Genomic DNA, 13,202 nt, shown 5'->3' with positions numbered 1-13,202 from the left:
AGCTACATCGTCAATAAAGACTAGTGAGCCGGTTCTAGAAATAGCCATGCAAGCCCAAGCCATGACATTATGACAAGCTTCACAGATGATATTGTGTGTTTTGGATCAAAAGCAGATTCTTTAATATTCCATGAGAAAGTAAGATTATCAGTGTTAATCTGCAAAACTCCGGCCCTATTTATTAATTTATTATTCAAAAAGGCCCATTATGGGCCGATAAAACTAGCTACCTGATTAATCGGACGGACACTAATAGCAATATTACTGCTTTGAATGGGATTCTGCTTTATGTGTATTCTACACTAAAAAATAAAAATGCAACACTTTTGTTTTTGCTCCCATTTTTATGAGATGGACTCAAAGCTCTAAAACTTTTTCCACACACACAATATCACAATTTCTCTCAAATATTGTTCAGAAACCAGTCTAAATCTGTCATAGTGAACACTTCTCCTTTGCCAAGATAATCCATCACACTTTACAGGTGTATCATATCAAGATGCTGATTAGACACCATGATTAGTGCCCAGGTGTGCCTTAAACTTCCCACAATAAATTCCACTCTGAAACGTGCAGTTTTATCACATCACAATGCCACCAATGTCGCAAGATTTGAAGGAGCGTGCGATTGGCATGCTGACAGCAGGAATGTCAATCAGAGCTATAGCTCGTGCATTGAAGGTTCATTTCTCTACCATAAACCGTCTCTAAAGGTGTTTCAGAGAATTTGGCAGTACATCCAACCAGCCTCACAACCACAGACCACGTGTAACCACACCAACCCAGGAACTTCACATCCAGCAGGTTCACCACCAAGATTGTCTGAGACCAGCCACTCAGACAGCTGCTGAAGCAATCGGTTTGCATAACCAAAGAATTTCTGCACAAACGGTCAGAAACCGTCTCAGGAGGCTCATCTGCATGCCTTGTCATCCTCATCGGGGTCTCGACCTGACTCCAGTTCATCGTCGTAACATTTGATGGCGTCTGGCATGTTGGAGAGGTGTTCTCTTCACGAATGAGTCCCGGTTTATATTGTTCAGGGCCGGTGGCAGACAGCGTGTGTGGCATGTGGTTTTCACCATACCCCTCTCCCATAAAACAAAACTGCACCTTTCAGAGTGGCCTTTTATTGTGGGCAGTCGTCAGAACTTGTGCACTAATCATGGTGTCTAATCAGCATATTGATATGGCATGCATGTGAGGTGGGGTGCATTATCTCTGCAAATGAGAAGTGCTCACTATTACAGATTTAGATTGGTTTGTGAACAATATTTGAGAGAAATGGGTGATAGTGTATGTGGAAAAAGTTTTAGAACTTTGAGTTCATCTCATAAAAAAATGGGAGCGAAAACAAAAGTGTTGCGCTTATATCAAAATTTAACTACATCTTGATCAAGGCCAGGTTTCTTGAGCAAGGGTTGCACCACAGCATGTTTAAACTGTTGGGGAACTACACCTGAAGACAGACTGCTGTTGATAATGGCCAAGACCGATTTACCAATACTTGGGAGAACCTCCTTAAAGAAATGAGGAGGAACAGAGTCACAAGTCATAAGGGGATCCCAGATGGCTTAGTCTGTATCTGGAATTCTGAACTTTTATCTAATATGCATATTTTGATTTGAAACTCATATCTAACTTGTCATTTGCTACACTACAGTATTTAGACACACTGTCTATATGAGCGAGCATGGATCGACAGTCATCATTGTGCTAATTTCTCACACCTGCCCCCGGGGAATTATTTTTATTAGCAGCAGCTTCACAGCTGTTTCATGACTTGCAGCACATTTATTTCCATAAATGATTGCTTACTAACACTTGGAGGCAGATGCTGAGAGACTGAGAAATCGAAATACAATTCTGTACGAGCTAGACTTGTAATATGCATGACATTTTGCAAATCGGCCCTAGTAAAGTGAGCACTAACTATGGGAAAATATTCTTAAATATACTTGCACAACAAGTGAAATATGTTGCTAAAATTTACTCGGGAATGGTCTTAAGGCGGACGTGACACTATAAAAGTTAATTGTAGGCGAGATGTGGGCGTCACACCCGGAAAGTTACTCACCGACGAGGGTGAAGGACGGCACAATACAGATCGGCCACTCGGGAAAATCCAGCCAAGTTCCCAAAATTCTTGTGATTGCCGCTTTCAAATTACAAGCCTCTATCAGCATGCTGAAATGCTCCTCGCAGGTGTGGGGGAGTCATCCGGCACTGATTCTTTGTCAACATTTAATATGATTAAATGATGACATTTGACCGCCGGTGTAATACAGCAGGGACGTCACGGCCGTTAGGCTTTCGTTGAGCGAATATGGCTCAAGTGTGCCTCACACACCTTCTTATCACGACTCAGCCGCCAGTCAGCAAGGACCGGCCATCACAAGTCGTCAGAACAATGTCTGAAATTCATGGGCCGCTAGAATTACTGCAGCCTCTGGAGTGCCGAAAAGTAACATGCTTAAGTCTTTGGGAGAATGAACGCTAGGTGAGATTTAACAGGAAACGCAAGGGTTGAGGGTTGCTCCACCCAGAGTCAGGGCCAGCTCAGGTGAGATGGACAGATGCTAAGGACGGACGGCGTGGACTCAGGAGGTCACCCTAAAAATCAGATGAAAATTTGTTTTCAATATAATTATATTCAAACTAATTATTACTAATAATGCAGAATTTCAAGTAGGGCTGTCACTATTGAATCATTTTAGAATCAATAATCCTAACGACTCATCAAATAAACAAGTACACTGCAAAAAACTGAAATCTTAAAGTGGAAGACAACCCAAACATATTTTTTTCAAGAATATGTTCCCAGCAGGCCCAATAGCTGAAACACGGCATTCTGATTAATTTTGCGTTTGTGGAATATAAATTAAGCAGCAAAATGCACTCGTTTTTAGCCATCTCTGGGGGCGGCCATTTTGTCTTCTGTCGACGGAAAATGACATCACAACCGCTCACAACGACCAATCACGGCTCAGATTAAGAAAACAGGTCTGCTGTGATTGGTTGAGTGGTCAGAGTGAACCAAATGTCACGACTAGCGACGCCCATTCAACATGTGTAAACACCGTCCAGACGCTTACTGACGAGTTACGACACTACGACGGTGGTCACTACAGAAATCAGATGGCGCATTTAGACGCCACGACGCTTCACGACCTCCGACGTCGGTTTGGTCTATCTAGGCCTTTACATGCAAACATAAGTAACAATGTTAAGCTCATCAAAGTGTTACTTTAAGCATTTTTTCCTTGTAAAAACCATCAGAGTCAAGTGCTGTTCCAGTTTTGTTATATTATTTACTAAGCTTATTTTTCCTATTTCCAGTTATCAAGTCTAATTTAACCAAATCTAAGTGACTATTTCCTTCTTTTAAGAAAATAGTTCTAAATATTACAGCTTGAAAAGTTTTTAGTTTAAAAATACTAATTTCAAGACCGCTGTGTTTGATATGGGCCAAGCATTATTTTCCAATTTTTCAAAATCTTGTCAAGTAAAATATTATTGTTCTTTTGGCAGATAATTTAGCTCATTTTAAGTATAATTTTTCTTAGTTTAATATATTTTTTTCTTAAAATTTCTAGTGAAATTTTTGCAGTGTAACTCTATAGTCACACAATGGTAAAGATTCTATACGTAAAGTATTATATATATAAATTAATTTGTCCCAAAACTGTTAGGAAAAAAAAAAAGAAAAAGCTCCAGCCAGGGAGTGGTGCATCAAAACTTGCCTGCCGCAGAGAACGCAACTCGGGCGGCCGCGAGTAAGCCAACGGCCCGCTGCTAGAACCAAGGATGGCTGTTGTGTTGTCATGCCTGTCAACAGCCTATCTCGGCAGCTCTGAGTGAGCCCATGACCTAATGGAACCATGGACGTGCATTACATTGGCTTGCTATTTTGTTTTTTTTCTTTAATATTTCACGGCACTTGCACTGTCTCTCTGCTTAGCGATGTGCTGACAACAGACGTGTCTCGAGCTTTGTTAAGTCAAGTTTAGCATTGTTGCAGTCTAAAACAAATTAGTTTACATTTCCAACTGTCGCAGATCTTAACATGATATCGGGAATACAAACACCATGCAGTACTTTCCAACTACTAATGTTGGGGTTACTGTGTTCTAGCTAGCGGTAATAGATTGAAAACACATTACCTTGCAGCTAAGCAATGCGATGGGCTGCTGCTTTTGACTCACGGGACCACAATTCAAATCCTAGTCACAAACGCTAACATCCTAATGAGTATGCTTAGACTCTATTTCAAAGCCACAGCCTGTGTTAAAATGAGTGGGATGCATCAGAAAGGGAATGCAATGTAAAACTATGCCAAACATAATCACTGTGGCAAGTCCTGGCGAGACATGCCCCAAACATAGAAAATCTCACCGACTCAGTCTCAACTTTCCACCATGATAGGGTGCTAATAGAGTGTGAAAGGGTCATGAGTGTTTATAAGATAGAGTACAATGGACGTATGTGGCCTGGAAATGTCTGTGTGGCTGCAGTACAATACCAATGCCTCAGGGCAAAAAAAATCATTGTCATTGACTTGGTCGACTTTTATTCCCAGTCTTAATTTAAATTCAAAAGGAAAGAATAACAAATTGAAATCAATATAAACAATTACATAGATGAAGAGGAACAAGGTGAATGCATTTGAAATCAACGTTCCTGCCCAGGCAGAGCGGTGGTTTATATGCACTGTATCACCGATGATGAATTAACTTGAGTGCCCGGTTTAGTTGTTGTACACTTCCACATTTATAAAGGTGGTAGGTGCATAGTGGTATATGAAAATAAAGTGATTACACGAATGAGTAACAACAGTAAAAATATCATTTTTAGTACAAATATATATGATTAAAGGAACATTTAATTGGCCTGAACGTTGGCATTTTTACAATAGGTATGGATATAAAAAACATCAGCACTAAAATTCACCCTCCTGCAAAACGTCCAACCCGAGTGAGGATATGCAGTAGGGCTAGACCGATATCCTTATTTCAGGGTCGATACAGATTATTCGTAGTCAAGGCGGCCGATAACCTATATTTGAAGCCGATATTTATTTGTACAAAAAAGGGGTAAAATGGTGTCAAATTTATGAAAAATAAAAACTCCAACACTTAACTTAGTTCAAATGCCTTTAAGTCCATGTTTATTAAACAACTTTAGTGATTTACAAGATGTTAAAGTTTTTCTAGATCTTGGTTTTAAGTCCCACAAAAAAGTGCAGGGTATGGCATGACAAGAGCCGTGCTCCCATCTCTGCAAAGTTGGTGGCCAACATGCTGTAAGCATGTTTCCAAGACCGGACTTTCACATGCAGTACTTTGCCGTCAATTTTTGCACCATGTACAGCACTTGGAGCGGTGGTTGTTTTAAAGTGCTCTATAAATAAAGTTGAATTTAGCTTTTCATACGACTTCCGGCGCCGCGCGAGTGGCAGCCCGCTACAGTAGCTCCGGCTCATCGGTGAGCCTTTTCGTGTGTTTTTGTTCTTTAATATTACTCTACCTCATACTTTTTTCGTATAATTGATAGTCGTAACTTGCGTAGCAATGGACACCCAAACTGCGGTATTCTTGCTGCTGCTGATGGCTATTATTTGCGCGATCGTGTCCGGCGACTTGGCTCGGAGCCGAGCCCCCATTGTTTACAGCCGGAATCAGCTGTTAGCACTCCATGCTAACCATGCGCCGGCTCCCGGGGCAAGACCCGATATCCCCCGTGAGCTGAGGAGGAAGAGACGGGGATCTCGTGCGGGGGTTAAACGCCGGGAAAGGAGGAGACGATACCATCCCGTCCTCCCGTCTGCTATCATGGGGAATGTTAGATCGCTCCCCAACAAGATGGACGAGCTAGCGGCGCTTACCCGGCACGAGAGGGACTTCCGGGAGGCTAGCCTGATGCTATTCACGGAGTCGTGGCTAACAACGCTAACGCCGAACGCGGTCGTAGAATTGGACGGCTTCCAAATCATACGCGCGGACAGGACGCTGGAGAGTGGAAAGAGGAAAGGAGGAGGGCTGGCTGTGTTTGTGAACGATAGATGGTGTAATCCTGGGCACATCACGATTAAGGAGCAGCTTTGCAGCAGGGATATTGAGCTGCTAGCTGTTGGCATGAGGCCATTCTACATCCCGCGAGAGTTTAGTCACGTGATCGCGGTGACCGTCTACGTCCCACCAGCTGCCAGCAGCGACACAGCCTGTGATGTCTTGACTGCAGCAGTGAGCAGGCTACAAACACAGCACCCAAATGCCCTGGTACTCATCTCTGGTGACTTCAATCATGCCTCCCCTTCCTCCTCTCTGCCTTCATTCACACAGTATGTCACCTGCCACACCAGAGACAATAAAACACTGGACCTTTTCTATGCCAACACCAAGGAGGCATACACATCACTGCCCCTCCCCCCGCTGGGCAAAGCTGATCACAACCTGGTGGCTCTCCAGTCTGTGTACAAACCTCTGGTCCGCAGGCAGCCAGCTGTGACCCGCACGGTTCAGAGATGGTCTGGAGAGGCCGAGGAGGCCTTAAAGGACTGCTTCAGCACAACTGTGTGGGAAGTATTCAGCGATGCTCACGGGGAAGACATTAGTAGTCTAACGGACACTGTTACAGACTATATAAATTTCTGCATGGAGAACACCATACCCACCAGGACAGTAAGGTGTTTCTCCAACAACAAACCCTGGATCACACCAGACATAAAAGCTCTCCTGAAGGAGAAGAGGAGGGCTTTTGCGTCAGGCAACATAGAGGAGCGGAGGACTGTGCAGCGCCAGCTGAGGAGGAGGATCAGAGAGGGGAAAAGGTCCTACAAGAAGAGGATGGAGGAGCAGCTGCTGCAGAATAACGCCAGGGGAGTCTGGAGGGGCCTGAAGACCATCTCAGGCCACGGACAACCCAAGACCCAGACTGGGGGGGACCTGCAGTGGGCAAATGAGCTGAATCTCTTTTTCAATAGATTCGATCAGATGCCTGCCTCCACTCAGTCTCTCCTGCTGCAGTCTCCACCTACTCCTCCTGCTGGGCGTGTCACCCCCTCCCCTCTTTTCTCCACAGTCTCCAGCTCCCAGCTACACCAGATAGCCACCACTCCTTCCTGTCCAGCCTTGGCCTTCACAACATCTCAGGTGAGGAACCAGCTGAAGAAGATGAAGGCGAGGAAGGCAGCGGGTCCAGATGGCATCAGCCCCCAGCTCCTCAAATCCTGCGCAGACCAGCTGTGTGGAATTGTCCAGCACATGTTCAACCTGAGCCTGAAGCTGGGCAGGGTCCCCCAGCTATGGAAAACATCCTGCCTGGTCCCGGTGCCAAAGACCCCCCACCCGAAGGAGCTCAACAGCTTCAGACCAGTGGCGCTGACGTCTCACCTGATGAAGACCCTGGAGAGACTGGTCCTTGTCCACCTGCGCCCCCTGGTGAGCTCCTCAATGGACCCACTCCAGTTCGCATACCAGCCTGGCATCAGTGTGGATGATGCCATCATCTACCTCCTCCACACTTCACTCTCCCACCTGGAGAAGGCGGGGAGCACTGTGAGGATCATGTTCTTTGATTTCTCCAGTGCTTTCAACACCATCCAGCCCACCCTACTGGGAGACAAGCTGGAGCGGGCGGGGGTGGCGCACCACCTCACCACATGGATCCAGGACTACCTCACAAACCGGCCACAGTATGTGAGGACACAGGACTGTGTGTCTGACGTGCTCCTCTGCAGCACGGGGGCCCCACAGGGAACTGTCTTGGCTCCCTTCCTGTTCACCCTCTACACCTCGGACTTCAACTACAACACCCCTACCTGTCACCTGCAGAAGTTCTCTGACGACTCTGCGATTGTCGGCCTCATCACAGGCGGAGATGATCGGGAGTACAGAGAACTTACTCAGGGTTTTGTGGACTGGTGCCAGCAGAACCGCCTCCTGATCAATGCGGGGATATCCAAACAAATGGTGGTGGATTTCGGTAGGCGCCAGCACTCTTCACCTGCACCAGTGAATATCCGGGGAACAGATGTTGAGAGAATCTCAACTTACAAGTACCTGGGTGTTCATCTGAACAATAAACTGGACTGGTGCGACAACACAGACGCCCTCTATAGGAAGAGTCAGAGCAGACTCTTCCTACTCAGGAGACTGAGGTCTTTTGGGGTTCAGGGGACACTCCTCAGGAACTTTTATGACTCGGTGGTTGCATCGGTCATCTTCCAGGGAGTGGTCACCTGGGCAGGCGGCGTCTCGGCCCGGGACAAGAAGCGGCTGGACAAACTGGTCAAGAGGTCTGTCCTGGGCTGCTCCCTGGACTCTGTGGACTCGGTGGGGGACAGGAGGATGTTGGCCAAGCTGTCATCAATGCTGGGCAACCCGGACCACCCCCTCCAGGGCACCCTAACAGCACTCCACAGCACCTTCAGTGACAGACTGTTACACCCTCGCTGTGCAAAGGAGAGATTCCGCCGTTCCTTCTTGCCTGCTGCTGTCAGACTCTTTAACAAGAACATTGTGTAGTCTCTACAAACTGGCGGTCATTAGTGCAATTGTGCAGTCCTGCACCTGAGCTCATATCGTGCAATACCCAATATTCCCCACTACTGTAATACCGTGCAATACTCAACATTCCCCACTACTGTTAGTCTAGTTTTATTTTTATCCAATGCTGTTCCTTACATTTCACTACAGCACTGCAGCACTGTCACTTAGAGTATTTTTTCCTCTGTACTATGTACAGGCTGAAATGAGTGTTCCTCATATTTTTTATGTAGATGTAGGTTGGTGTGTATACACATGTGTATCTACACATGTTACTGCGTATATCTACATAGGTTTGATTCTAAATGTTTGCCGTCAATGTTATACATTAATGGCCACATTATGCCGCCGCCCCTGTGTGACCTATATCTTTGCTACTGTAACAATGAAAATTTCCCCACTGTGGGATCAATAAAGGCATTCTTATCTTATCTTATCTTCATGACGTGACTTACAGACACGCACACACTGGCACTCACTTTTACTTACTTTTATTACCATTTCCCGATATTATCAGCAACTTCTCTCAGGAGCCATATCATTCACAAAGCAAATTAACTGTTGTGACATTGGGGGAGTGGTTAGCATGAGCCGCAAGGCAGCTTACTGTGGCGAGCAGAACTGCCCCTTTTGTTTATATGACATAGTAGGGCTCATAGTAATGTTACAAGTGAGTTATAGTAGACTGACATTAACTAAAACTTTGGCGAAGTCTATTGCATTACCTTCTCACTCGCCGACTCCCGTTGTGTATGTGCCTGGCTCGTCCAGGACACAGAGAGAGAGAGCAAGCAGAGCGCAAACACGCAGCTTTACGCCGATTGGCTGCTACGCACTGCACAAGGAACCAATCAGATGGTGCTTAGGGCGGGCCAATCTGCCTGTGCAGACCGGGGGATCGTGCAGCAAACATAGAGAGAGAAGCACGCTGCAGCAAGCACGAATAAAGCAATTTTTAATTTATCGGCCTTAAAATTTAAAAAAAAAAGGCCGATACCGATAATCGCCAAAATGCCAAATATCGACCCCGATAATAGGCCTGGCCGGTAATCGATCCATCCCTAATATGCAGTGCAGAAAATGGATGGATGAACGGACTTTGAAAAATTCGGAGCACTGGAGCTTTAGTGAGGGGGCCGACCTTGCAGCCAAGTATGGCCGTTTAGGGCACCTTGTTTTCGGATTGGTGGTGGAGATGATATTTTCAGAGGTTGAAGTGGGCATAAGTAGATAAGGCCACATAAATTCTGGTGCAGAATGATCACCATTTTTAACATGATGTTAAGTGTATATACAATGATTCTGAATTTTACAAATTGTGTCCAGTTCCTCCACTGACTCCCACCAAGACATGGAAAGCGGGAGGGCGGCTTGTTCTATACAAATCTCCTTTGCTTCGCTGGCGTGAGAACATAAGGCTCCACAATACGTTTTTCCATCGCCTCTTTGCTATTTACTGTTTGGTGAGTGGTGTGTGCTGCCGGTTTTGGGACGACGTCATGAAAGAGGTGCGGCAGCCACACGGGGAGAGGTGGGGTTTTGGTGAACCAGGTGTCTTACTCTTGGAAAAAGACCCACCAAAATAACTCCACTTTCATAAACAATTTGATCGCCATTTTACTAAAGGTAATATATCATCATGTTTATGCCTATAGTTAACTCTGGAAAGTTTAACACAGCATTATACATCCCCTTTAAAAATAATAAAAAATATGCAACATGAATCAAACAAATGTGTTAAATATGACACAAATTCAACTACTGGAAACACAGTTGACTAAGGTTGGACATCGTTTGAATTTGAACAATTTCCGTTCAGATTCCAGTTCTTAGATTCGATTCCGGTTCCAAACGATTCTTGATTCCGATTCTTAACCAAAAAAAATAATAATTTGGAGAAATCACATGATCGATTTTCTTTTCTTCAATTTCATGAACTTTTTACTATTTGTGAACTTTACATAAAAGTGAAAAGTTTACCATGGATTAGTCAAAGTGCTGTTTTTAACCAGTATATTTATTTCAATAAATATATTTGTATTATTATTTAGTATTATTTTTTACAAGAGCTTTATTTTTTAGAAGTTCAAGACAATACAATGATGCAGCTGTTACTGATTGATTGGCTAACCTTGACTTGCTTTAGAAAGAAAATATATATGACACCACGCTGCATTTTAAGGGCAAGCAAGGAAAGTCTATCTAATCTAAGCAGTCTATGTAACCATATGATGTACCTGTATGTACAGTCTTTATATATATGATGCAGCTGCATATGCTATAAGCTAAATATTACCTGGATATGTGCATTTGTGCGTTGAACTTGTTGGCTCAATGTTGCCATTAGACGTACTTAGCCGATTCTGACTTTTGGGTCATAAGCTGCATTGCGTCAGTTCTATGGCTAGGCGTTGGCCGAATGAGCCAGCTGAGCCGGCCCGGGCAGGATCACCAACCCCGCGAAAGGCGACTGCTGCCACCGCGGCTGCAGCTGTGGAGATGAGTGGGAAGGGCCGTGCGCACGGCCAAAATTACCACCGCCGCACTTGCCAGCCAGTACGAAGCGATCAGAGGGGATGACAGAGAGGACCACGGCAGCTCGAGTGAGGGTGAGCTTCCGTGCTATTAAGACGCAGTTTCGGCAGCAGGAGCCCAAGGTCGTACTTCGTTCGTAGCTCTTCCGCGCGGCTAACTCAGAATCAAAACTTAGCGGTGACATTCTGAAATCTCAACGGTTCCGGGAGAACCCAAATGATGGACCCGGTTCCACTTAATTATCGGTGCCCAAGCCTACAGTTGGCACACTTATGAAAAGGATTAATGGCAATATTTCATTAGTAAATGCATTGTGCCACACAACGCATTCTGGGAACCGAAAAGTAAAGTTTTTTTTTTTTAAGACAGTTTTATTTATTTATTTATTTTTAAATAAAGTGGTAATTACCATCCTCTATTCTGTTACAAAGACGTCGATATCGTCATTGTCTACAAACATATCTTAAACATATATCACATTCGACTGGTTCCGATGGTGAAATCCACAAGTGCGTCGTCTCCATCACTGCCGTTACTTATTTCAGCGCTCTCATGATCGACGGCGTACGCCTACGGCTCGAAAAAATTCCGTGACATCCTCCACGGTCTCGCAACACCGTCACGTGTATATTCTGATGCATTAAATTGGCTAAGAGACCGAGAATAGGATTAAAAAAAGAAAAAGACGTATCCGCTCTCCCGACTTTAAAGGTAGAAAGGCGCAACAGCGCTCCCAGGCTCTAGTGTTAGAAAAGCGGTTATGCGCTCCCATCCTTAATGGGTTAAATATGCAGACAGGATCTCTGGCGGTTAGGTGATGCCCAGCTCTGATTACAACAGTAACATATGTACAAAAATAACACGAGAAGCGTTATTTTTGCAGATATGCTACTAGGGCGCCACATTGGCTAGGGCCAGCTAGAGTGCATACATTCCACAAGGGGTGCATAAATGACACACTGAAGTGAATGGGAGGCTCTGCATACCCAAAAAAGTACGCAGCTCCGCACCTTTACTAACTTAAGAACAGAACAATATGCCCCATAAAGCATAAATCGGCCATAGGTTTCTGAGTAAATGCTCAATAATCCTGACCTGCTGGATAGGTTGAGTAGTTCGTGTTTGTCAGCGACTGTGGACTTGTCTTCCAGCTCCCACATCAGCACATTGATAAGGTGAGAGTTTTTGATAACAATGGGCACCTCCTCGAACATGTGATCAAAGCCAATGTTTGCCTTCTTCAATCTGGAGGTGAAAGAGAAAGACAGACACACAGAAAGGTCAAGTGAATTCCTTTGCGTTGAGGTTAAATAGGTGCAATCAATGCTTTTTTACAGTCATTGTAGCTATTTTGGGGTGTGACATTTCTCTCTCAAAGACTTTCAAATGTGGACTGGTTTGAGTGTTTCCCTCTGATTAGAGATAAACAACAACAAGTGAAACATGGAGTTCAGTCTATTAAGCACAGCAATTGTGATGTTTTTAGAGTTGAATGATTATGGAAAATAATCTGATTTTTTTTTTTCTTAAAAGTGCATTTGCGATGTTTGACTTTTTTCCAAGGTCTTTTTCAATTAATTTTTTAACAAACAGGCAATTAATTCATCTTTATTACATAAACAATAGCAGATCTATTATAGATAATATGATTTTAAGATGAAGGAAGATGATGCAACAATGAGTTTATTTCTCTACTACAATTAAAAATTTTAACTTATTAAACACTTTGACATGTAATCTTGTAAACATTCACCCTGACCACGTAATTCTGTCACATTAGTGTGGTGTAAGCATATTACAGTATGTACACTATAATGTAAAACAGTAAGAATTCAGATTAAAGCGCAGATTTTAAGAATAATGCAAACAAATTCATATCTTTACTCCTTTATCCGACTTTTTATGTTGCATGAAACATGATATCATTGATATGTAAACAAATGGATTGCACTTCTTAAACACTGAACTTATACAATGTACATGGCATATATAAACAAATATATATATAAACAAATATATATATATATATATATATATATATATATATATAAATATTAGGGGTGTAACGGTACGCTAAATCTCATTTCAATTTGGTTCGTTTTTCTTTGGAAACTTCGGTTT

General features: G+C 43.8%; 1 protein-coding gene across 1 annotated transcript in view; it reads right to left on the bottom strand.

Moving 5' to 3' along the window:
* Positions 1–13,202, bottom strand: part of LOC147144174 (eukaryotic translation initiation factor 3 subunit H) — a 142,907-nt gene that overhangs the window by 35,293 nt on the left and 94,412 nt on the right. Inside the window, exon 5 of the mRNA XM_086038714.1 lies at positions 12,177–12,326. Coding sequence (XP_085894840.1) covers positions 12,177–12,326 — 150 coding nt within the window. The remainder of the gene's footprint in view (positions 1–12,176; positions 12,327–13,202) is intronic.

The sequence above is a fragment of the Filicampus tigris genome, chromosome 8 (genome assembly GCF_054856515.1).
Source record: "Filicampus tigris isolate MCC_2025a chromosome 8, RoL_Ftig_1.0, whole genome shotgun sequence".
NCBI lineage: Eukaryota > Metazoa > Chordata > Actinopteri > Syngnathiformes > Syngnathidae > Filicampus > Filicampus tigris.
Note: the sequence above shows the minus strand (reverse complement) of the source record. Positions and strands in the feature narration are given on the sequence as shown.